Source organism: Pinus tabuliformis, chromosome 6, assembly GCF_031772625.1.
Source record: "Pinus tabuliformis cultivar Carrire ecotype Pingquan chromosome 6, CPIR1, whole genome shotgun sequence".
NCBI lineage: Eukaryota > Viridiplantae > Streptophyta > Pinopsida > Pinales > Pinaceae > Pinus > Pinus tabuliformis.
This window is the reverse complement of record NC_142292.1, coordinates 369827486-369852884: the sequence shown is the minus strand read 5'-3', so window position 1 is coordinate 369852884 and position 25399 is coordinate 369827486. Positions and strand designations below refer to the sequence as shown.

The window sequence follows — 25399 nt, the reverse complement described above, 5'->3', positions numbered from 1 at the left end:
ACCATTGGAAGAAAGAATTGAGGGACACTGCTTGTGATTACATATGTAGATGGTGATATGATGCTGATATCCCCTTCAATGCTTCCCCTTCACCATATTATGAGCCTATGTTTGATGCCATACATGCTACTGGAAAAGGCTTCAAAGGCCCTACTATGCATGAGATAAGGGGTTATCGTTTGCCGAAGGAAATTGCCTCCATTAATGAGTATTTGAAAGATTTCAAGGACTTGTGGGCAACAACAGGATATACCATCATGTCAGATGGATGGACTGATCAAAAGAACCGTACCATCATAAACTTTCTTATCTTCTACCCACAGAGAACCATGTTTCTAAAATCAGTTGATGCATCTGATAAGGTAAAAGATAGACAATTGTTGTTTCAGCTATTGGATGAGGTTATTGAGGTGGTGGGGGTGGCTAATGTTGTTCAAGTCATCACAGATAATGCCTCTAACTATGTTCTTGCTGGTAAACTGTTAGAGGAAAAACACAAAACCATCTTTTGGACCCCATGTGTTGCACATTGCATAGACCTCATGCTTGAGGATATTGGCAAATTAGATTGGGTCAAAAACACTGTAGATCATGCCAAAAGCATAACAAAATTTATCTACAATCATTCATGGATTTTGAGCCTTATGAGGAGACACACAGGGGACAGGGATATTATTAGGCCTGCCATCACTAGATTTGCTACTCATTTTTTGACATTGCAATCTATGCTTTCACAACATAGAAACTTGCAAAAGATATTTTCCAGTGATGAATGGAATCAAAGCCAGTGGTCTCACAAACAGGATGGCAAAGAATTGAAAAAGAAAGTTAATGAAGAAATATTTTGGAGAAAGGCAGCAGAGATTGTGAAGGTTGTTGAGCCACTGGTTAAGATGTTGTCGTTGGTGGATGGGGAAAGATTGGCTACGGGCTTCATTTATGAGGCGATGGATCAAGCAAAGGAGCAAATAAAGAGGGCATACAAGGATAAAGTGGCTAAGTATGGGCCCATTTGGGCAATCATTGATAAAAGATGGAAAAATCAACTCCATCACCCTATACATGCAGCTGGATACTTTTTGAACCCACGGTATCATTATAAAGCTCTGGCAGCAGGAGCTTTGAGGGGGGAGGTTAGAGATGGATTGATTGACTGCATTGATCGCATGATCCCATTGGAGTGTGATGAGCTGGAGATACACTGACAGGTCACAACCTTCAACAAAGCCACAGGTACCTTTGGGAAGAACCTAGCAAAGATTGCAAGGGAAGCAAATGAGCCAAGTAAACAAAAATTTCAATTTTCAAATTATAAATACTTATTTTGTTAAATCGTTTATAATTTGAAAGTTGGATATAATTTATAATTTTGTTGAGCTAACTCATTACACTCCTATGTTTTTTGTAGCACACCGGTGGGAGGCTTTTGGTAGCCATTGTCCTCAATTGCAGAAGTTTGCAATTCATATTTTGAGTCAAACTTGCAGTGCCACTGGGTGTGAGCGCAATTAGTCTATCTTTGAGAGGATTCACACGAAGAAGAGAAACCATTTGGATCAAAAACGGTTAAATGATCTAGTCTATGTCTAATACAACCTCCAGCTTAGACGCAACCAATTGCTAAACAAAAGACTTGATTCAGATCCCATTGTGTTGGAAGACATTGATCCAACATCAGATTGGGTAGTGGAGAGTCATCCAACAGAGTTTGATTCTGATGAGGATCTTGATTTGGATTTACAAGTGGAGGCATCACTCGAACATAATTTTCAGTTGAATGCAGATCCACTTGTACTAGACTCAGGGCCAGCCCCAAGTCCTCCAGTTGCAGGCGCTTCCTCTGCTCAACCACAACAAAAGCGCATATCTCGTCTATCTCAGCTTGTAGTTGCTGCACAGCCTGCTAGTGCTACCACTTCTACAGTTGCAATTGGAGATGATGATGAGGAGGAGCCATGGGATTCCCTGTCTGACTCTGATTCAGAGGTTGCGCCAAATGATGTTGGATCCTCTAGCAGTAGCCAGTAGTACTAGTCACAGTGGAGGCCATTTCTAGCCTCCTTGGTTATGTGTTTTTGTTTTGATCTCTATATCATCATCATGTATGTATTGGACAGTGCACTGGGTGCCATTTTGATATAATGGATATATTCATAAGCCTACTTTGATCATCTGTTGTCTTCTCTCTATATTCTAACGCTGTGTGTTTGGAAACATGAATGAAAATCTTTAAAATTATATTTTTTTATAAAAAAAATATATTTAATGTATTTTTTACAATGACCGAGTCATTGAAATCGAGCCGACCGAGTCGATACCAAGTCGGAGTCGACCCTCGGCCCAGTCGAAGTCAGATTTGGAGTTTTAAAACACTGGGTCAAACCGGGTTTTTCTGCCAATTTGACCCGGTGGGCTAACTAACCGGCCAGTTTGACCAGTTACCGATTCAAACCAACGGGTTTTTAAAACACTGGGTATTCCACACCATGATGGTAGTGATAGTGAAAAATTGTCTCCGTTGAGAGATGAACGTTCTGAAGGACATAACAAGTCCAATTCTCCTCGTCAAAGTCACAGCCCAAAAGACAGATATAAGCATCATGGGGATTCCAAAAATGTTTGTGCTTATGACCATTTGTGGGAAATGTTTCCCTGTACATTTTGTGATGCATTTGACCATTGTGTGGCTGAGTGTAAACAACGTAAGGCGATGGTCAAAAAATGGATCAAATCCTTGGGACAAGATATGAGGAACCTCTCCCAGGTATGAAGACATTCTTGTTGATGGGCAAGCATAAGCATTTTTGTACCCATTGTAGCATGAATGGGCACCAGATTGAAAAGTGTTGGAAACTCCATCGGGAACTTCGTACCAAGAAGGACAAAGAGGTCATGCTATCCCCTGCAATGGAAGCGACAAATGGCAAAGTGGAAACTGATATAGTTGCCAAAGCAGCCTTTGAAGCAAAGCAGGTGCAGAAAGAGAACCCATAAGCCTGGTTAGGTAAAGAATGGGTAGACTGTTTTGTATAGATAGCTTGTTTTGTAAAATTGTAATTACTTGTTGTATATTCCCATTTCGGTAATTTGTAAATTCCCATTTGGGTAATTTGTAAAGTGAAGTCATGTACAAATCACTTATTTGCAAGAGTGTATTTCTTTGGCATGTTATGGTATTTTGGCTCTATGATGAGTTAATTTGTATGGGACTTTTGGGACGAGCATTTTCATTTCATCCAGCATGTCTACAATTGAGTCAATCACTCATCTATACAAGTATTTCTATGCAAAGCTTGTTTGAGTTATTTGCCAAAGTCTTTTTGTATTTTATCTTTGGTAAAGATTTTGTAGAAGATGACCATAGTGATGTGGACAAAGCCAAGCATGTCATTGAACAAATGCAGCCAGTGCATCGAAGAGTACAAGTTCAGCTTGAGGACAGCAAAGAAAAGTATAAGGCAATGCATGGCAAGCATTGACTTGCTTATGATTTCCAGGTGGAAGATCTAGTTTGGTTTCAACAAAGAAAGACTTCAAAGTGAAGATTGTTTGAGCCAAAAAGAAAGATGGTCTTGAAGAGAATGTTCAGATTCCATCCATTGAAGAGTTTATTCCTGAATCGTTAGAAGAATTGTAGCAAGCCACAATTCTTGACAAGAGGATAAGGACTTCACGTAGAGGCGATGTGGAGTACCTTGAATGAGGCTCAAAGGCATCAATTCAAGCAGAGCAAGAAGGATTGAGATCAAGAAAGTAAAGGAGTTGTTTCCTCACTTATTTGCTGAGTGAAGATAGACTTTTGGAGGTCCAAAAGTTCCTAGTGGGGAGGTATGATCCGGAGATCAAAAAGAGGCTCAAAAATGAAAGTGCTCGGAATCTCCCAAAACTGGTGCCAAATCGTAGTGTTTGTCATCTTGATTCCAATGTCGCTTGAATCACCTCAATCCGACGTCATATTCTCAAGTTATCGTGTTCTAAATATTTTGTCTAACAACTAAAAAAGTCAAACAGCAAGGTTGACTGGGTAGACCGTACAACTGGCATCATCAGCTGATTGTGCAAGGTACAGATGTCGGTGGACCAATCTGGGCTTGACACATGTTCCAATCCTATAGGTTCAGGTGGCGCGATTTGATTGGTTGAAGGGTTTGAAGTGGCCCAATGAGAGGGTGCCACGTGGCCCTCTATGATTGGAAAAAAAATTATAAGAAGCCCACGGGCCTCAACGAGCTTCAACTCCTCGACCTTCTGCAACACAGTTCAATGCCCAACCATTAGACCACACCTTTGTTTCTTATTAGAGTATGGTCACCGATTCTATTTGAACTGTAGTTTGGGTGCATTTGGGGGAAGGGGCTAGGCAGTTAGCCCTAGCCCCTGGTCTTGTGGCCACCATACGACCCACGGCGGACAACAAACAGTGGAGGCGGAGAGGGAGGGGACTAGGCCCTAGCCTCCATCCTATTGAAGCCAACGTGACCATAGCATAGGGTATGGCGGAGGGGGTGGGTAGATAAGCCCTAGCCCCCAGTTCTTGGAACAAGTGTGACCACTAGCGTACAGGGAGGAGCTTAGCCGGTGGGGGCAGGCGAGTCATATTGCGCCACACGACAACGACCTTTGGAGCGAGAGCTCAATCAGCAGGGGTGGGCAGTTAGCCCCGACCCCCAATCTTATATGCCACGATATGACCATACGTCGAGATGGAGGGAGCTAAGCCGATGGGGGCAAGGGGTTAGCCCCGACCCCCGACCTCATGGCACCAACGTGACCCTATTTTGGCACTTAAGGGGGTTATTAGCGGAATTAACGAGACAACAATTTGCCTCTTTTTCGGCGGGAATCCCGCCAGTCCTAGGCAGAATTGTCGCTCGACAAACTATTTAAAGGTGGAATTCATAGAACGAATAGTAGGTTTTTCCAATTTGCGAGACAAATAGTAGAGCTTGGTTCCAAGAAGCATATCTTGCTTAGTTTTTAACCTTTTTGTGCTCAAGAAGAGCCTATATAGGGGTTTTTGAGTCTCCTGAACTCAATGGCAGCCTCAGATTTCTTATTTGAGCATTGTATGGAGGACTTTTTGCAGAGTCAAGTCCTTTAGTGCTAAAGACAAAGAGAGTTTTGAGACCAAATGTTGGCATATTTGAGCATGGAAAGAGCTTAGTTAGAGGTTTTCCAGCCTTTTAGTTACATCGGCAACAATTGTTACTTCAGTAGAGCAGCTATTTTCAATATTTTCTCAATGTTCTTATGAGAAAATCCATTTTCAGCACTTGATTGTGAAGTAGTTGTATGTTTATGCTTTTTTATTTCAGGTGGAGTACGGGGACCTATTGTGAGAGAGTCATTTTTATGTTGACATAATCATGACTTGCTGTAGGGAGTCATCTTTTTGAGTGAGATTTCTTTGTAAGAGAACATTTCATTGTAGGAGAAATATGCCACTCCAAAGTCAACAATTTCTAATGTGCTCATTTGTTGTTGAAATCAACAAAGCGGCCTAGCTTTGGAGCAAGGCCCAGAGACGTAGCCTAGGAGGGGTGAACTCTGTTATCACTTACTGGTTTCTTCTCTACATGTTTATCATATTGAGTTTCATATGAATTTGTTTCACTTTTAAGTTCATGTGTAAACTTTACCACTCATCTTTGAAGAGGTTGCAAAACTAATTTTACCTTTAGAGACCCAAGTTTATCAAACTTGCAAAGTGTCAGAGGATGATCGATTTTCCATTTTCAAATCAAAATATGTGCTACAGACTTTGGTCAATGCCATAGAACCTCGTTCAAGTCACCAAAGGAGTCTGACTTATCCCTCAGACCTAGATCAATCCACAAAACTTTTGATCAAGATCTTGAATCATTGTTACAGGTGTCATAAGATGAAGTAGACCTCAACGAGAGAAAGAGATAAAACTTTCTTTTTTTTAGATCTTCCTTAGCTCTGATACAATGTTGAGAAACCAAGTGTAGAAAGATTAGGCTTGATTTCTCTATCTTGATAATTACTTGTGAATGTTAAATATCTTCTTATTACTTCTTATGTTTTCTTCATCAAGCAATTATACAAATGTGCAATCTTTCAATAAAAACAAAGAGACAATAGACACCAAAATTACACTGCAAGCCAAGGCAAAACCTAACAAGCGTGAAAACCCAAACAATCCCTCTCTTATAGAATCACATCAAAATGAGATATACAAGACTAAGACCAAGACTGACACCAAAATGCCAAGTCCATCCTTCCTCCAACTCACTTCCAAGAGTCAAAGTCATCAAAAGTCAAACCTGGCCCAATTCTGGTCAATTTCCTGAAATTTCGAACAGAAACTTCAGCCTGTTCACAGAATTTTGTCCTCACACGTGCAAGCTACCAACATCAGAAATTCGGTCAACAAAAGGGATATTCTTCTTTCCTTTGGCTTGACGTTCTCTCTCTTTTGACTCGTCCTTTTCTTCTCTTTTGCCAGGTTCAGATATGCCTTTTATTGTGTGATTGGATGATGTCTCAAGCAATGTTGCATGACTCATACTAATATAAGACTCATATGGCTATTGACTCGGCGACTCGTATAAGACTCCGCTCAATTTTCCCTCCATTTTCCCTTTCCCTCAACATGGTCTCCAAAAATAAAGAATAAATCAAATTTTGAGGGTCTCTACGGGTCTTATGTGGGTCCTATGTGGGTCACATACAGTTCTTCACAAGGTCAATGCGGATAGCTGAGTTTTATGCGGGTTTTAGCGAGTACAAGTAGAAACTGTAGGTTCTATGCGAGTGACCCGTCTCGCTATAAAACCTATCAAGACCCGCGGGTACTCTCAAGTCTTATAAGAGTCATGCTACATTGCTCTCAAATGAGTCAAATTGCCTCTTATATATAGTTGTCCAGGAGGGTCAAATAGGTGTCACTCCGGAGGACCAAGTCAAATTGTTACAAAGAGGGCCAACTTGACATTTTGTGGATTAATGACTCATCATAAAAATCATTTTTCTTTTTCTTACAAATTTCCAAATGGGACATGAACCAAATATATTTTCTTTTGACTCAAGATTAATTCTTTTTTACTCCTTTTGACTCTATAAGCAGGAAGAACATGCTTTGACCAAAAATACAATAAATATGAATAATATAATATCAATGATAAATTTACATTATGAAGAACTACTCTAGTTACAACTTCAACACTTTGCAGCCATATTATTCCTCCTTTTCTCCTTAGAATAGCCTCCCAATTAAGACTTGATTTAACTTCATTTTCCCAATAGATAAGCCCTCTAATCTTTGGTCCACTCATCCATTTCATTTTCTAAAACATACAAAATTGTTCTGCTGGAGTTTACTATTTCACTTCACCTTGCAATTCATAGCCTAAAATTCTAGCAATCTAATTTAAGGGAATCCATGTCATGTCCCTTCTCAAATACATTTGTAGCAGGGTGTTGCTACCCAATTTTGCACAATTTTCGCTGAGGAAAAGAACCCAGCATTTTTGACTTAGGGACTTAAGAGGAAATTCGACTTTATTTGGTTGCTAGTGGAATGTGGGGACCACCCACATGAGAATTCGAACTAGGCCATTCGAATGGCTTGGAGGGAAGTCGAATAGTTGGATGGAGGGGCCCACATGAGGCAAGGAAGGCCCAAGGAGTTAAAAGGAGGAGGAAGCTCTCATTTGGATTCATTTTTACACCTTGCAAATCGAAATTACTTGATTGTTCGCTTTGTTGTTTAGCTGAGTCAACCGGTTGTTTAGCCACAAATCTCTCAGGCAGGAGATTCAACCTTTCCTTCGGGGGACCTTCCATGCCCGCCTTAGGGAGGCAGTGCCATAAGAATTTCAGGAGATCCGGGAGTGTGTCACATCACTACCATTTAGCCACAAACAGGGAGTGCATATTTTTGGCTAGCTGGAGAATACGCGGGAGGATTTGGAGCTATCATTGATCAGACATTTTCCGGGAGAGTTAGAGGATTGGGAGAGCAGCAGTAGGCCATCATTTCTTGTGATTTTTGGAGCCAGCAAAGCCAACATCCCAGCAGTGCGAATTACTGGGCTTAGGGGCAATGCAGAGGGCCAGTCCAGCATTTTTGTGGAGCTTAGGAGCAGGTGCTACAGGCCGGAAGCCCATCCGAGAAGTCAGGGGATTTATTGTAGGGGTCTAGCACTTTGGGACTATTTCCGGGAGGATTTACAGGCAGATTCCAGCAGGCCAAGTTTTGCAGTTGCAGCTGAAGTTGGGCTCCTTAGGGGTCGAATTTCATAAGTCTAAACCAACTAAATTCCTTCGTGGGTTTTTTTGGGTTTAGGCCAAGGAGTCCGGGGTTAAAATCTTATAATTTTCTGAGCACAGGAAGTGGACTTTCCAGCCATTCGAACTTAGTAGAAAAGGCAGTTTTCTGGGCAGTGCAGTGTAGATTGGTGCAACAGTTGGAGCAGTCATTGGTTCAGCCATTTCTCACCTGGGTTTGGTCATGCTTGTCCATTGAGACAAGCCCAAGTGCACCATTCTATTATCCATTGTATTTTTCCCTCAAAGAAGTAATAAAATGGCTCAGCAGTTCCTTATTTACAGCATTTCCATGGGTGTTTAATGTGTATTTCGTTTTTATATTTTGTTGCACAGATTATATGCTTTATATCACTTGTATTCCTATTTAGGAACATTATAGTGGTATTATAGCCTAGTTCGTGGCTCAGTTGTGGGGATTTTCTCCTGTGAGAGAAGGGGACCAACAAAACATCACATACCGAAGGCAAAGGTACCAGAGCAGAGAAAGAGAGCTAGAGATTACTCCAGACACAGAGGACAGAGGGAAAGCAGTAGTAGAAGAGGAGGACATGGAGAAACCCAAGAGCAGGGAAGAGATGGCTTTCGACAGCCTCCTGAGAGCCCTGAATGACGTAGCCAAGGGTCAGAAAGATATGCTAGAAGAGATAAAGCTGCAAAACAGAGAGAGGACCACTCCTAGAGGGTTTTTGTTCAGGGAAATTTCTAGAGCCTCTCAGCCATTCAATCACCCCTCACCAACAGCGCAACACCCATCAACTAGTGGGCCAATGCATGCCACACTACCCTTTTTCAAACCAGTGGCACAAATCGAACATGCAAGGGGTGAAGACCCCATTCAGATGGGAGACTATTTCAGAGAGTGGGAGTGTATGGATGCAGACTTCAGGGAAGCACTCTCTTTCAGAGATTTCTGCAAGCTCAAGCAGAGTGAGAAGAACAAGGGTTATGGAGGACAGGGAACCCAGAACTATGAGCTGCAAAGGACCAGAGGGAGGATGTACTTCCCTAATTTCGACGGCACGGCTAAGGCTTGGGTTGAGAAGATGGACACCTACTTCCAACTCAACCGGATGACAAAGCAGGAAGCCATCAAGATGGCCATGCTACACATGGAGGGGGAAGCCCATGGCTGGTGGTTTCATGGCTTGGCCACCCTAGGGCATGCCAATGTGGCTTCTTATGAGGACTTCACCAGGAGGGTGGTGGAGTGTTCTGACCAGAGAGATCCAGAGGCCCATTTCAGAGAGCTGACCCAACTGCGCCAAACAAGCAACCTGGAGCAATACATCGTAGAGTTTTTGTGAGTATAAGTGATGGTTCCGGATCTATCAGAGGCTAGGAGGGTGTACACCTTCATTGAGGGCTTACTTGAGCCCCTGCATGGACTGGTGAAGTCATGCAGACCCTCCATGCTGCATGAGGCAATTTTGTGCACCAAAGATCTACAAGGGGCCATCCCCAAGACTAGAGTGCCTTTTCCTGCACAGACCCCTTTCCCACAGAAGGGGCATGAGACTAGACCTCCACCTTAAAGGACCACACAGGGGCAAGGCAGCTAGATGATGAGACACAAAAGGACCTGTTGTCGCACAGAATGTCTAGGCAGCGCGACAACGCTCAGAGTAAGGGTTGTCACTCTTAATCCTTACTCCGTTTAGACACTCTCCTAGACAAGTCAAGGGGGGTAGTCCCTAGGTGAATAGATGAGGATAGCCTATGAAAAACAAACTCTAGGAGATTTTAATGATGAATAACTTGATGAATTTAAATGCCAAAGTAAACAAGACATGACCACAAGATAGAAATAATTTTAGACCAGTTTCTTAGATATCTGAATTAACCATCAATAAAACAAGCTATCCAGAACGATTCTCAATATGTGATGAAAAAGTGACAATAATCCATATAAATGCCCAACACTGTATCACGCAAGATATTCCAGATTTAAGACGATTATCGTTAATGACCAAGATCTAGAATTAATTAATTTTCTTTTAACATTTATCGCACTAGACTATAGAAGAATCATGAGAATTTAAGATTTAGCGTTAATCATCAGAGACACCAAGGAATTTAAAATTAATCAACGAGTCAAAAATCGAAATTTTAATGGGCCATAGGCCACATTAAAATTTTTAACGTTTAAGTGAAAAACCCCTTAATGTGAATCCTTAATCACAAATTTAAATTTTCAGAAATTTTTAAAATTTTTTAAATGCTTAGAATTTTAAAAGTTTTTTTCATTTTTATATTTTGAAAATTTTAAATTTTTTTAGGATTTTTTAAAGTCTTTTAATTTTTTTAATTTTTTAATGTTTTAATGTGAATTGAAATGTTTTGGAATTTTGAAATTTTATATTTTTTTAGATTTAAAATTTTTTAATGTTTATAATTTTTAATTTCAGAAATTTAATTTTTAGATTTTTAGATTTTTTAAGGTTTTCAAAATCAAAACGAAATTAAAAATAAAAAAGGTGAAATGAAATGAAAAAAGTATTAGAATCTGAATTAATGTATATACAAAAAATTAAAAAATTAGAATGAGTGAAATATCACATGAAAATCAAAACGAAAATAAAAATAAAAATCAAACTTAAATCAAAATCAATGAAACTAACCCTAAGTCCTAAGTCCTAAATATATATATAAGTGAAATGAGATGAAAGAACCAACTAACGCAATCGTACAGAGAAAAAAAGAGGGTTTCGAATGTTTTCATTTGTGTTTGCAGGTGAGGTCGCAGCGTGGAGCGGAAGGTTTGACGGAGGCAGCGTTTGGATGATTCAAGACTAAGAGAATACGCGGATAGGGATGGAGGATAACCCCACGGGTATAGCAGCACGGAGAGAGCTATGGATACGTGAGGGATGGGAGGCTTGCGTGAGGAGTGAGGGAGGAAAGCTGCAAGGATTGCAGGTTGAGGGTAGGTTGAAAATGCGTGGAGGACGCGGAATGAGGGTAGCACGCAGGAAGGGTATGAGGATTGCTAGAGGATGCAGGTCAAAGGAAAATGAGGCAGCGTGAGGGTTAAGGAGAGGGAAAGCAATGGTGAGGATGCAGAGATGAGAGAAGAGATGTGAGGAAAGGAACGAATGTTGAGGGTTTGGAAAGTGAGCTGCGTAGGGAGCTAGACTGACGCAATGAGGTTTAACGCAGGGATTTTTCTTCTTTTTCTTTGCAGGTTTTTTGGCAGCGGAATGGAGGGCATGAAGGTGAGATGGACAGTGTATGAGGAATGGAAATGGCAGCGTGAAGGTTGTGTGGAAATGACTATGAGGTTCGATGGCTGCTTGGAAGGAGTTTGGAGCAGCAGGAAGTAACCCAAAAATTTTCCAGATTTTAAAACCCAAACCCAGACCATAAAAAAAAATTCAAAACTTTTCAGAAAAACGACAATGAACACAAAATCGAAATTTTCCCGCTCAGAAGAAACCAGGCAGCCAATCTGCAAAACTTCCACCAAAACCTCTAAATATTTTCCAAAAATCTTAATAAAACTTTGAATCAGCTTGCTTCATATTTGACCTTGAAACCCTTACTGAAATTCCAGATCTGAAAAACTAAATTAATTCCCTGAAAAAAATGATGATGATGATGGACCTCCAGAGATCTAGATCTTACCCTCCAAGGCCTAGATCTGGACTGTGCACAGCTTTCAGCTTCAGATCTGCAGCTGCAATGCAACCAAAAACACCCAAACGATATACACAAAGACCCAAAAATACTAAAACCTTGAAACTAAAGTCAGAAAACCAAAAATAATTACAGATCTATGTACAAAAATAGGAGATCTATCAGATCTAGGGAGTGTGAGTCCGACTCCACTCCCAAATCTGATGATCTGTGGCTCTCAACAGCCAGATCTAACGATTTAGCACAGAAAAATTAAAAAATTCTGAATTTTAGAGGAGGTACTAAGCTTGAAACCCTTCATGCATCACCCATAAAAATAATATCTTATGATAAGCGCGGGATCAAATTCAAACTGGGCTCTTCAGAAAACAGAGATCGGGAGTTGGCTGGTTCAGCCGAGAACTTCCCCAAACGCCTGATGATCTAATAATCAAGGATTTTCCTGCAAAACTCAATTTAGCCGTCAACATAGAGCGAGAAAATGATAAATAAATTCAGATCTAATAGAGATACCTACTATTATATTCAAAACTTAAATTATCATTCAAACCCCAGCAACTGAGCAAGATACATGTGCTCAAATCGCTCTTCAAAAAGCTATATCAATGGCCAAAAAGAAATATATGCATGAAAATAATACATCTTACAGCATTTCCATGAAGAGTAACACCAACAGAAGTTAACCCCAAAGTCTTTATTTATTGCTCATAAAAAAATTTACAAGAGAGAGCTCTTCGCTTAGTACACGATCAAAAGATCGAATGAATCTGACTGACAAAATGACCCCCTATTTAAAGATAAATTTCCCAACAGCTAGTTCGAATGATCTTTGTCAAAGTGATTTCGACCGTTGATGAGGATCAAAATTTCTTTTAATCTCATCCGTCGAAATTTTAAATATTGAGGAAATTTTGAATTTTTCAATTAAATGCATTTTAATAAATTCAAAAATTAAAATTTTGCATTTATTTCCTCAAAACTTTGACTTTGACTTAACCCCAGGGACCTAAGACATAAAATTTAGCAAAATAATCAATTAACATTAGTCCCTGGACCAGTTAAGATTTAATTTTTTAAAGGATCCATGAATTTTACCTCTGGAAAATTTAAAATTACCTAGAACCTAGGACCTATGAGGGGATAATTATTTTTCTAGCCCTCAAGACATTTTACATCATGATTTTTTACATTTTTTACATCTCAAGGGGGAAAACCCATTTGACCAAGACCCTCACAGACTACCTAGTTCTGCGACACAAATATAATCTAGCAGATCAAGCAATTTGTAATAAAATAACCTAACCAAATAGTTAGGATTATTCCCAAATCAATTTTACATAGACTCGATCTAGCACACTAGGACTCCCCTAACATTCTGGTGACAAAATCCATTCCGGCTTTCGGTTAACGCTGAAGGAAAACTCTGCCGATCATGGATCCGTGAGACAAAAAACCTTCCGGAATGTAGATCGTCATCAAAAAATTAGGTTTACCTAGGCAATTACATACACGACACGGATCTGCTAAGATTATTTACAGTTTACACATGTAGAAAGGGTTTACAATATAAGATGATCCTCGAGCTAATGATGATAGCTGGATGGCAGGAACACATCGATTAGGTGCTATCCCTTTTGTGAAAAAGAGGGTGTACTGCTATGGGTAGTTGACACGTAGTGGTCAACAGAACCTTAGGAGGAGGAAGTTATGCTTCACATGCAGGGAGCCCTGTGCACCAGGCCATCGGTGAACTGCTGACAAAGCACACTATATTGAGGTTTTTTCAGACAATGACCACGAGGATGAGGTGGAGCAGGAGTGTGGTGTGGGAGATGGTAAGATTCCGGCAGATAAAGGGCCACCACCACCACCTTCACAAGGAGGGGCATCCCTTGCCCCATCCGGGGGAGTCCTTGCTTCCTTATGCGGGATTCCCAAATTTTTGAAATTGAGGATCAGAGGCACCATACAAGGGCAGAGGGTGTCAATCCTAGTTGACACTGGGGCTACCCAAAACTTCATAGATGCCCAGTTGGTTCAGAGGAGGGGCCTCACCACAGCTGAGTTTGAGGGCTTTTCAGTCCTAGTACCAAGTGACTACACCATACAGTGCACTCGATATGTGCCTGCCTTAACAATAGTTATGGGGAACTACTCAATGACGGACCATTTCTTTGTGGTCGATGTGCCAGACACGAACATGGTGATGGGTGTCCAGTGGTTGTACTCCCTTGGGCGAGTCACGACAGATTAGAGGAAGCCGAGATGGAGTTCATCGGGCCGGATGGCAAATTGATAGTTCTGAGAGGCATGCAGTCCTATCCACCTCAAACAGTCTCGGACCATAGGATGGAGGCGGATCTGCAACATGGGGGCATTGCATGGGCAGTAGAGCCGAGGATTTCAGAGGTTGGGGGACACGCCCAGCCACCACCACCAGACATACAGGCTTTACTGGATAGATATGCAGTTGTGTTTGGGGACATTCCACCAGGGCAGCCACCAGACAAGGGATTCGAGCACACTATTGAGTTGGATCTGGGTGTGCAGGCAGTGATCACCACCCCTTATAGGCATCCCAAGGTCTATAAGGATGAGATAGAGAGGGCCATTCAGGAGCTGTTAGCATTGGGCCATATCAGGCCAAGTTCCAGGCCCTTCACTTTTTCAGTAGTACTAGTGAAGAAGAAGGATGGAACCCTATTTATGTGCATTGACTACCGGGCCCTCAATAGGAAGGCACTGAAGAATCAGTACCCCATTCCCTGCATAGATGAGCTGATGGATGAGCTTAGAGGAGCCAAGTACTTCTCTAAGATCGATCTATGTTCAGGGTTCCACCAGATCAGGGTGAGGGAATCAGGATATCCCTAAGATAGGTTTCTAATGGCACTATGGGCACTTCGAGTTCCAAGTCATGCCATTTGGGCTAACCAATGCTCCAGCCACTTTCCAGTCATGCATGAACCATGTCTTCCGGGACAGTTGAGGAGGTTTGTGGTCTTTTTCTTTGGTGACATTCTGATTTACAACCGAACATGGGAGGAGCATCTCCAGCACTTGGAGGAGGTACTATGCATCCTGGAGGAGCAACAATTTTACGCCAAACTATCCAAGTGCGAGTTTGGCTTGACAAAGATGCTCTACCTAGGGCATATCATCGGTGCTGATGGGGTGAAGGTCCATGAGGAGATGATACGGATCATCCGGGATTGGTTGGTACCACGAGATGTGACTGCGCTGAGGGGTTTCTTGGGAATTTGCACCTACTACAGGGAGTTTGTCAAGGGGTTCTCACAGCTGGTAGCACCCTTGACCAATTTAAACAAGAGAGGGGCTTTCGCATGGACTGATGGAGCACAGGTTTCCTTTGATCGCCTCAAGGAGGTGATGAGAAGTTGCCCAATCTTGGCACTTCCAGATTCAATTCAGGTTGGCCATAAGAATTCTGATTCAAACCTAGGGCACCAAAAAAACAAAAGATTGGAATTAATGATTAAAGTTACTCCACGCATACACAAAAAATAATAAGTAATAACCAACTCATTTTACAAAATAATTTTTTTGCTACATTATTTGCAATGTGAATTCAATGAAAAATGGCAATAAGGGAGTGGATTTGAAAGCTAAAAAAAGAAATGGAGTTTGTTGTCCAAATATGGAGAAAACCCTTGCATTGGCTCATGGGCATGAAAATCATAGCAAATGGAAAATAAAAGAAGCAAAATGTTGGTAGGCAAAGAGGCAAGCAAGAATAACCCTAAATATATGAAAAAAATCATTGACATAGGGGTTTTTAAGAACATCCCTGTGAATGGAAGAAATAAAGTTTGTCTCACTGTTCTTCAAACTTTGATCCACAAAAAATTTGTAGTTGGTGGTGATAATGGTTGTTTGATCCTCAATTCCTCCTTGGCAACTACCACAACGCTCTTCCTCTTCCCTCTCCAACACTCAGAAAACCAAAATGAACAAAAAAAAGCCAATTTTCTCTTTTCTAGGCGCGGCCCAGCCGAAGAGGCGATATTTATATTGTCACGCGATATTTTGCCAAGTTATCAGCGATATCTCGGGAAAATTATGATATTTTCGGGAACGAAAATATCACGATATTTTCTAGGCGATATTTCGACTCACCGAAAATATCGCGATATTTCCGATATTCAGCGATATATCACCAATATTGTCATCACTGGTTGTAATAATAAAGAGCTATCTCATGCCTTGCTTCCATAATTTACTTTTTTTAATTTTCTTTCATTTTTTGCTATACACTCTAAGAGCCAACCCCTAGCTACATCATACCACATGTTGGGGCCAAGGTAAATGATATGGATCCTACAAGGAACTAATTAAGGACTCGGGTAGGACAAGTGTTGTTTGAAATGTGACTAGAGGGCCTACTAGGGTTTCTTTGGGCATCCTAATGACCAACTACATGGGATTTGAACTCCTAAAGAAAAGGTAAACCATAAACACTACTTGAAGGAACTACAACAGACAAAGCAAGAATGATGTAATAACTGGTCCCACATGGTATCACTGATTTGCCGCTCCCTACATACAATAGTGCAATTGTGTGATTATATAAAGTACATGTCTATAGTCCATAAGCTCGTGTAATTGTATGAAAAGAGAAGGTTGTATAGTTACAAGTTTTACATCTAAGCCATGATTGTGTGCATGGAACCTTATAGTAATTCAGAGACAGGATTTTTGGAGATAACGAGAGAGATTGATGCATATGCAGATGACATTGTTACCATTATCAAAATTAAAGTTATCTTAGATATGTATTGTGTCTGAGTATTTAATACTCCTAGTGTCTATTGTCAACCCTACCCTTCTATATTCCAAGGTACTTGAAAGTTGGGTTATACCCAAAATCTACATTAACACAGAGTTCCTATTAGTTTTACCTGCTTCATCACCCTTAGTATCCACTTTATTTTCTTCAATTACTTCGACAAAATTATTTGACATATGTATGACAAAAGGATGTTAAACAAATGCTAAACTTGATACTACAGATTCGTAAGTAATACTTCAAATTTTATCATATACTGAGAAATTACCTTTTGTATGTCAACTTTAATTCAAAAAAAGGCAAAGAAAGAATGGGATTGCCTGCTTGAGGACCGTACCTTGTAACGTCAATATTCATATGATCAAAAGATCCATTAAAAGTTACCTGAAATAATAATACCAGTTGTCAATATCTATGAAATTGTCTAAGTAGAAAGAAATTTGTGCCAAAGACAATTCACGGATTTTTTGTGTCAGATAGAGACAAAACAGGAAAAACCAAATAAAAATCTGGTCTCGGGTAACAATACAACGGATTAATAAAAGCTTTACATAAAGGAATGACCTACCAATAGAGAATGATTAGTTATGGAAATTCCCTTTTCAGATTCCACCCTGCCCAAATCATAATTAGAGAAAATCTCATGTTAGGCAAATATGATAAGGGCAAGCACAATTATTTTCGAATCATGCTCAGCACTCTACATTTAAAACTCATTTTCTAAAGGGACTTCAACCTGGTATCGAATCCATGTTCAATCAAAGATGAGAAAGACACATGAATACTCAAAATTGGAAAGCAAGAAAGGTCTTATTTCTATTATTTTCCTTCACAGTAGTGAAGAACATTTTTTATTTTTATGTTGAAATTGCTTCGTATATTACTTCAGGGAACAAGTAAGACATCAGAACTCAAGGTTCTTACAACATACAGACAACTGCTGATTTTTCTAATCAAGTTTTGCGACAATCAACAAGTTCTAGAATGCAACAAATTTTCAACCTGGAGGCATAAGAAGAATTTACCTCTAAAACTTGCGAGTGTATGAACTAGTAATTCTTAACTATCTTGCTTGTTATAATGCAGTAGTGACACGTCTGTGCTATTTAATAACACGTGAAGACATTACATGACTTACATATAGTGAAATATGATGAAATATTTCTTTGTTAATTTTAGCAAGCATCACCTAAAATTGTATGTCACTCAAATACAAATTCATACAGTTATACTGCTCCATTTGCAAGTGATCAAAGAGATACAATGTAGTCAAATCACGGTATTTTGGTCACGGAATATAAAACATGTAAAAAGATAGTATTTTACATTTGATATCTTGTTTTCAGTGCATTGTATGTTAGGGAGACAGTATAAACTGACAACATTCCAAAAAAACTCACAAGACAAGGATAAAATCAGTGTAACACATGTAGTAGATCTGTAATGTCCCCTCACTAAATAAGGCTATCTCTGCTTGCAATATTCTCTTTAAAATTTTCTTTTATGAATTTCAACAAACACTTTGGGGGATTTTACACAATAAAATTAGTAAATCACTGTTAGCTGATTTTGCTCAAATATTTCACCAAAATAGACACAAAATCTCTAGTCAAAATTATTCAACTAAATAAGAAGATTACTAGCAAATTTATTTCAAGAACCTACAGCCTCCTTAGCAATGGACCTATCTTGCTCCTCCTAAATTAATCTTGCCTCAAAAAAGAACTCGGTCACTTCAAAAATAACCCAGTCTTCTCAATAAAATCATCCCTGACAATAAATTCAGCTTTCTCAGTGACACGGCCCTCCAAGGAATTACTAGACTTCTTCTGAGACAATTAGCCCCCCAGACTTCACAATAAATAACTTGGCCTCCCTGCAAAAATCAACCTTCACAAATTAATTCGGCCTCTCCGGCAATTCGACCTGTCCAAAGTATGAATTTGGCCTCCCAATTAATTCTACACTTCGCTACAACAAATAATTTGCCCCCCAGGAACTGAACTCAAACCTCTCCAATAAAACTCAGCCTCAATAATTAGTTCGGCCCAACAAAAAAAATTCAGCCTAGCAAAGTAGATTCGACCCAGCAAGAGAAATTCGGCCCAACAAGAGAAATTTGGCCCAGCAAAATGAATTTGGTCCAACAAGATAAGTTTAACCCAGCAAAATAAATTCAGCCCAACAAGATAAATCTGGCCCACCAAGAGAAATTCATCCCACCAAGAGAAATTCAATGAAGCAAAATAAACTCAACTTCTACAAATAACTCAGCCCCTTCAGGTGAATTCGATCTCTTCAAATTAAATTTGGCATCTAAATCAATTCAGCCTTCCAATATTAATGTGGCACCAAGAGAATGAGAGTTGTTCAATAATGAAGCACTTCTTCGGCTCCCACGATCTCCTGCAAATAAAATTCTCCACTTGAGCACCTGTGCGGAATTTGGATGATCCCTCCTCTTGACTGGCTATGGTAGATAGTTTCACCACCGAAACCAACCTTGATCAATTAGGGTGGATGGATCCACCACCGAAACTAATCTCCGTGAGGGTTTTAGACCCTTACACAAAGCTCCAAGAGTTCTCAAATCAACTATAAAAAACAACAACCAATTCATACGCAATAGCAAGCTCTAGTCTCGCTATTATTGTCATTAGCTATCAAAATACCATGCGTCATCCGAATAACATGGGCCTCCTATTTCCCTTTTTTAATAAATTTGTTACTGCTCAAACTAGCAGGGGTCCTAGGAGGGGATCCTATAGGGAAACTACTAGGTCAAGGGAAACAATGGAGCGAAAGCCCACTGTCACCTCAGCTAAGGCTCCCTACGCCTTACAGAATTTCACCGATGGGAGGAGACCGGTGTAAGAGGAATCACAATAATGGATGTGTCAATGAGAGCATAAAGGGTGATTCCCAAGGCCTATTCGTAAGAGAGACTCAATTGTGTCGCTTTCTTTCTTGGAAAGCAAGGTGATAGGCTCTCTAGAAAGGGCTAAGAGGATTCTTGAGGCTAGGGTTTGGGAATGTACCTTGTAAAGATGATTCCTAGGCCTAGAAATCCTTACGGAGACTTGATTTTTATGTGATCTTTGCGGCGTTGAAGTTGTAAATTTGTGGGACCACATAGGACCAAGTGGACCCAGAATTAGGTCAAGGAAGTGGAATTGATCAACCAAGGAGGGGATTGACCTAATTAGGGAAGAGAAAAGGATCAAACGACAAATTTTCTTTTGAGATTTAGATACAATGATCCTAATGAGGCCACTAACCCAAAATAGACCTAGGGAAAGAAATGGCCTTGTGGCTAGGGTTTGCTATATCTCCGAATTCCACCATCGAAATTGCTTGAAATTTGGAGGACCTCTTGAGAAAAATATAGTGCAGTAGTGGACCAATTTTCAAGGGTTTTGGATGGCTACAAATGATTTCATGTGAGGCCCTAGGAGACCTTCTTGGGTTAGGCCTAGAATTGGAAGAAACGAAGAAAAGAAATGTTATTTTGACCATCAAAGGGATACAAGGATCAATGCCTTATTGCTTGGGCTTAATGGAGTCAAGGTACACATAGATCATGAAATTTCGTGAGCTAAAGAGCCCTAATTGATCTTTGCTAACCTCTCTAAGGGCAACAACTAGATCAATAGAGATTTATACTTCAAATTTGTGAAGGAGACAAAGTTTCGAGGTTAACCTAAGAGGTGCCTCTAGGAACATTCGCCCAATCCCTCAAAGGTCAATAAGTGCATTTAATCACTTATTCAAGGTTCTAGAAGAATTTTGCATTACATTTAACCCATACAAGAATAAAGATAACAACATACATGCAGTTAACCAGTAAGATAATAAGAATAGCATCAAAATTTCGACTTACATGAGAGAGAGGGTATATCCATTTATCAACTTCGCATTACAGAAGCTCCAAAGACAATAGCGAAATCCAAACATCATAGTGCATCAAGAAAAGCTCCAAAAAGTCATCCCAACAAAAAATGCGAAAATCTCATAAGAGATATTAATCCATTCCAAGTGATGATGATTAAAATGAATCACCTCACTTGTATTTATACAATCACTAATGAGTTTGATTTGCCTAATTTGGCCTAATTGATCCCCAAATAATAAAATAATGCACAATAATAACATCCCTTTGTGACAAGCCAACCAAGATAGCTCAATAACATAATAAGAAGCCTCTCAAGAGAGTAGAATGATCAATAAAGTGAGTCGTTGGGCTTTTGAGGAGGCCTAATGAAGTCCAAAAGGTGCCAAGATGTGAGAATGGACCTCAAACATAGTGGACAAGGGGTTGGCCCCTTGTTTTCCAAGCAAATCCCTGTGGTGCTCCAAGTTGGTGTGGGGGCACAAGGAAATCCTCACAGGTCTCTAAGTGAACCGAAAATTCCTGTAAACCATCTATAAGGGCTAGGATGATGACATAAGCCCTCATCTGGACCCCGGATCATCTGCCAAGTGTATGGTGCAAGTGTGGAGCCAACTGGGCATGGTGAACCAAGTGCATCATCCTCATCCAAAAGGTGGAACACGAGCAATCAATGAGTGGTGTTGGGGATCCATGAAGTACTCTCTGCTATGGTGGAGGCCCATGGCTCTCAACACTCACCCTACAAGTGCCAATGTGGCCCTCTGGAGGGCTAGGACCCTGTATAGGGAGACCAAGCCCCAAATGGAGACCCACTTGCAATCCTACATAAGATCCAATGTGTCCCCTTGCCCTCCAATACAACAAATCATTAGAATAATCAAGTAAAAGAGCTTACAAATCATGGAACCAATGGGGCACTTCATGGTGGCATGCCCTTCCATAGTGGGCTTTGGCATGTACAAGTGTCTCCAAGCTTAATAAGGGGGTTAGTCAAGGACCCTATTAGACGGTTTCAATCTTTAAAGAGGGTGACATGTCCATGGTACATCCCCCAAGTGGTAGGTGGCAAATGATATAGTGATGGAACGAAGTGGGGGTCAAGGGAATCATCCAGACCACATGTCATGGTACAAAGGTAGCTATAATAAGGGAAGCCCACACCTCGGTATATGAGTGTAGGAGGGAGCAATGTTATAAGGACCGAACCAAACCGGCAGCTTCAGATCAGTTCAACCGTTTTGAGGCAAAAACCGGTTCGAACCGATGACTTGAACCGTTTTTGTCCGGTTCGGGACGTAAAGTGATGTAGAACGTAGCTAGTGGGGCTTGTTTTACTTTTTTTCTTTTAATTTTTGTCTTAGTTAGGCACTAGCCCAAAATAGGTGCCTAATATTCAAGCATATGGCCCTACTATTGTTATGCATTTCATGGTAAAAGTGACATTCTACTTTATCTTTCATTTTCATCATTTTACTTGAATTTTTAACATTACCATGAAATGACTCAGGATGTTTGAGAGTGGTTTTGACCTCATTGGATTTCATATGGAGAAAGTAGAATTTTAGATCTCACTCAAAATCCAGCAAACTTAACAGTTTTCTAAGATTTCAGGATTGGGGGGATTGCAACGCTACATTGAATTTTCTCATGTACGAGGGTATGGAACTAGTATTTAATCAAGAACACCAAGCCCTCTATGTACCTTGATGTTAGTGACATTGGTTGTTGAACTCCTCTATCATGACCCTACTAAAAAAATACCCATCACTCAAATAAAATCTTGAATTGACATGCTATGATTTTTCTATCTTATTTTAATGCTTAGAGGGTGATATTGATGACGATGATCCCTATATAGGAAATAATTTTGATGATATGTAGGTATTTGTTGTAGCATAAATTTTTTTGGATGCTAGAGGCCATGTGGAGCTTGTTTGCTGATGTATTTTCAGTTTAGAGATGGATTGCACTCACTACTATTTTGGTTATGTGCACCCTGACATGCTATATAAATGAGAACTTTTGCTTATTTGTGTATAAATGGTTTGGAATCATATGGATGTACATGAATATATATGTTTTTCTTTAAAATTTGCATATTTTTTGTGTTTTTGGTTGACTGGTTTTTTGGCCCGGTTTTTTTTACCAGTCTCTGTAAGGTTTTGATTGGTTCTCGATCTGGGGGGTCTACCAGTTCAATGACCGGTCTAATTCCGATAACTATGGGAGGGAGAAAATCGCAGCACATCAGTTACCTTGGCCTTTGTTTTTTACACCCTTCTTCATATGTCTTTTGTCTTTAATTGATTTTTCTTCATAATTGCTCGGGGCTCCAGGGGATGAGAGCATGTTCTGTAATATATAGCAATGGATACCCCCTTAAGGTGGGGCAATTCATAGCCCACTTGGGGTTGGGACAATCATGGATTCCTTAATGATGGAGGGGGCTCATCTAGGACCCATAGAGACCAGGGTGATGGCCATGGATAAGGAGTAGAGCTCATGCTTGGCTTTTTCCCACATGCCAAATTTGTATGTCCTAACCATCTTTTGCATTTTGTGGCACATTTCCTATTGAGAGTGGCCAAATTATGCTTTTTCTTTTCTATTTAGCTACATCAACCTCCGAGCATCATTCTAGGCCTGACCTAAGGTGTGGACAAGGGGAGTGGGAGGCTAATCCTATGTGGACCCAGTCAACACATGTGGACCCAGATGGGAAAATAGATGAATGGAGCTAAAATAAGTGGAAGGGAGTGATGTATATGGTGTCGGGGAGCATGACCACGCAACCGAAATCGGGATTTCTAATGTAGTTGTTCAAAAGTGTAACTAGGTTTGGTCTTCATAATGACATGTAATTATGATTTTTATGTAAAAGATGTAAAGAAGAAAAATAAAATTATTGTAATGCTTGCATCATTGGTTTCATGAGCAAGAGATTTTATTTTTAGTTGAGGCTTCCATTGAGAGCCCTTAGGGATATTGTCATCTAGTCATAAAAGTCTAAAAGAGTCATTGTCATGTAATGAAGGCATGTTACACATTGTAAAGAGTCATACTTGTCTTTGTAAGTAATCCTCCAAGACCTTTTCATTCGCCCTAACTCAAGTCGGCCTACAACGAAGAAAAAAATCTAGAAGATGAAGTAGGCCTTTCTCCAAGGGATTATGTCGGCCTACTCTAGAAGATCATGTCGGCCTAATGGACATGGACAAACAAGTATATATACCCATACTCGGCCTCATTTGGAGACATGGAATTTGGTGAAGCAAGTCTACAAAGAAATGCGATAAACATACTAGAAGAAGCCTCTACATCAGTGAAGCAAGAAGGAAGAATAGCGAAGATCGTTGTGGACTATTTTGGGCTAGTTTAATCTCCCACGTGCGAAGGTGTCAAGAGGAGGTCGAAGGATTGCAGTCACATTGAAGTGCTCTTGTTTGGGTGGAAATCTTTTCTATAGGAAGCTGAGTAAGTGATGAAAGAATCTCCTTCAAGGAGTCTATTCAAGTGGTAAATCTGATCTTGGGTTGTTGTTGTCAAGAAAAGGAGTTGCAGAACGTCAAGGAGAGGCCGAAATTCTGGAGGAAACCGAGAAGGAGAAGAGGAAGAGCAAGGTTTAAGAGGAGGCTAGTGACTTGGTCTTGGGAGGACTCTAGTGTCAAGGGTCTTTGTCATGGTCTTGGTATTCGTCAATTGAAGATCTATAAGAAGAATTTCGTTTGGGTTTTCCTCTCAAAGAGTGAGAGGTTTTGGCCCTGGCTGACAAGCCTATATACTATGTCTCTTGTCTCTTTATTGTTCATGATTTGGTAATTTTCTTGATGAAAAGAACACAATAATAACTCAAGAAGAGAAGATCGTAATCAAGAAGTAAAAAGACTATCACAAGCAATTATCATAAGTAGAGAAATCACCTAACTATTGATGCCCTAGATTTCTCAACATGGTATCAGAGCTAAGGTGCTAAAGTCAAGAAGGGGCATCTAATCAAGGAGACACACAAGGATCAAGTTTCAAGAAAGGGATCAAAGCGAGACAAAGAATACCAAGCGAGAGATCAAGATCTTCATCATACCGAAACCCTAGATCAAAGAATCTTGGAATCATCATCAAGGAGGAAGTAGAAAGAAAGACCAAAACCCTAGAAGCATTTCCGAGATCATCACTCATCCATCATCTAAGGAGTGGAAGTTTTTCAAAGACTAAGGAAGGGTAGATCAAAGAACATTGTCATCATCTTCAAAAAGGGTTTGTAAAGCAAGCTCTCTCTCATCAAAGAATCTTTCAAGGAGTAGTCTTCTACTATATCACTATCAAGATTAAGAAGGAAGCAAGTGAAGAAAGCAACATCTACTCAAGTAAGTATATGACTTCATCTGAATCTATGAAAATGTCATTTTGTAAGGACAACAACAAATTAGTTGGGGCTTCAAACTTTCTTGTATGGAAGAAAAGAACAGACCTAAACCTCATTGAAAATGAAGTCATAGATCACATCAAGGGTCAATAACCCAACCTCCCAAAGAAGATACTCAATTACTTGCTAAATTCGTGAAAGGAGAAGTGAGGGCCCAAAGGATTCTCATAGAATCCATCAAAGACTCTCTCATCCCATATGTATCAAAATTAGACACTTCAAAAACAATATATGAAAAATTGGTAGAGTTGTTTTCCGTAAGTACTGCAGGAGAAGTTATCTCTCTAAGGAAAGAACTCTACAAATTGAAGATCTCAAAGGAAGAGGGAATAACCTCATTTCAGAAATA

At 40.1% G+C, this 25399-nt stretch overlaps 1 protein-coding gene across 1 annotated transcript in view; it reads right to left on the bottom strand.

Annotated features, from left to right (window-relative positions):
• MSH4 (MUTS-like protein 4) overlaps positions 1-25399 on the bottom strand; it is a 438807-nt gene that overhangs the window by 365052 nt on the left and 48356 nt on the right. The window contains exons 5-6 of the mRNA XM_089373522.1: positions 17304-17349; positions 17073-17119 (exon numbers count right to left, since the gene is read on the bottom strand). Coding sequence (XP_089229648.1) covers positions 17073-17119; positions 17304-17349 — 93 coding nt within the window. The remainder of the gene's footprint in view (positions 1-17072; positions 17120-17303; positions 17350-25399) is intronic.